This window comes from Egretta garzetta, unplaced genomic scaffold (genome assembly GCF_000687185.1).
Source record: "Egretta garzetta isolate BGI_Z169 unplaced genomic scaffold, ASM68718v1 scaffold1338, whole genome shotgun sequence".
Taxonomy (NCBI): Eukaryota; Metazoa; Chordata; class Aves; order Pelecaniformes; family Ardeidae; genus Egretta; species Egretta garzetta.
This window is the reverse complement of record NW_009260426.1, coordinates 51,225-52,557: the sequence shown is the minus strand read 5'-3', so window position 1 is coordinate 52,557 and position 1,333 is coordinate 51,225. Positions and strand designations below refer to the sequence as shown.

Below are 1,333 nucleotides of genomic sequence, written 5' to 3'. Positions count from 1 at the left end.
TACGTATGCCGCCCCGGCGTCCCTGTTTGACCGCTTCAGGAGAGCGGCTTACGGCGTTCGCTGCCGCTGTGGCACCAGCGCCATCTCATCCCCTCGTCCGGCGTAAACAGCACGGTGAACCCCGGCTGCGGTTGGAGGGCAGGGTTGGGGGTGAAGGACCAGGCTCTCCACACCACAGGGGCTCTGGCTGCCGGCTCAGGGCCGTGCCGGGGCCGTGAGGACGCACTCATCCCCCGTCTGTCGTTGCAGAACCTGGACGACAGCGTCTTTTCCAAACGGCACGCGAAGCTGGAGCTGGACGAGAAACGAAGGAAAAGGTGGGGAGCGAAGAGGGCGATGGGGGTGCCCAGCAGAGCGGGTGGTCTGCTCCCGTTCCCGCAGGGAAGGGCCCCGGGGTGTCACCCAGGGGACGGACACACACGGCATGGGATCCGGTCACCCAGGGCGCAGCTGGCAGCCGGAACCAGGAACGGTGCTGGAGAAGGGATGCCCCCGCATCGCTGCCAGCATGGCAGCTCCCCGGGAGGGGTCAAGGCAGCTGCCTGCTCGCTGCCTGCAGATTCTCACTGCCCAGGGCATCGTGTTTTCCAGGTGGGACATCCAGCGGATCAGGGAACAGAGAATTCTACAGCGGTTGCAGCTCCGAATGTACAAAAGGAAAGGGATTCAGGAGTCGGAGCCAGAAGTTACCTCATTTTTCCCTGAGCCAGATGATGGTGAGTGCCTTTGGCGTGGGGGGGCAGGCAGGGGTGTTGGGGGACAGGCAGGAGGTGCTGCCTGCAGCAGGGGGGTGGAGGGCAGGGGGTGCATAATGCTCTGATGTCTCCTGCAGTGGAAAGCTTGCTCATCACCCCCTACCTGCCTGTCGTCGCCTTTGGCCGGCCCTTACCAAAATTGACCCCACAGTGAGTACCGGCGTCACCGGCAGCGGTGGGGGGACAGGGCTGGGCTGTCTTGGGCACCGCGCTTGGGTTGGTGTCCTCGGTGTCGCCCATGGCGAGGTGGCTGGAGAGTTTTGGGGTCGGGGATGGTGCCTCGCAGCGTGCGGTGCACTGACACCAGCTCTGCCCGCAGGAATTTCGAGCTGCCCTGGCTGGATGAGCGCAGCCGCTGCCGGCTGGAGGTGCAGAAGAAGCAGACACCGCACCGGACCTGCCGGAAATAGCCGAGCCGCCGGGAGCTCCGTACGTCGCCGGGTTGTGCCGATGGCCGCTGCCCTCCCATGCCTTCTTGTTGAGGGATGGTTTCGTTCCTCCGTCACCCCGGTTTTGTTCTCTTGGGTTTTACAACACGTTCCTTGGACTTGCCCCCCTGTCTGGCAGCCGTACCCCCA

At 64.4% G+C, this 1,333-nt stretch overlaps 1 protein-coding gene across 1 annotated transcript in view; it reads left to right on the top strand.

Moving 5' to 3' along the window:
• Positions 1 to 1,327, top strand: part of MSL1 (MSL complex subunit 1) — a 3,344-nt gene extending 2,017 nt beyond the window's left edge. The window contains exons 3-6 of the mRNA XM_035899250.1: positions 40 to 317; positions 592 to 716; positions 833 to 905; positions 1,075 to 1,327. Coding sequence (XP_035755143.1) covers positions 40 to 317; positions 592 to 716; positions 833 to 905; positions 1,075 to 1,165 — 567 coding nt within the window. The 3' untranslated portion in view covers positions 1,166 to 1,327. The remainder of the gene's footprint in view (positions 1 to 39; positions 318 to 591; positions 717 to 832; positions 906 to 1,074) is intronic.
• Positions 1,328 to 1,333: the final 6 nt, after the last annotated feature.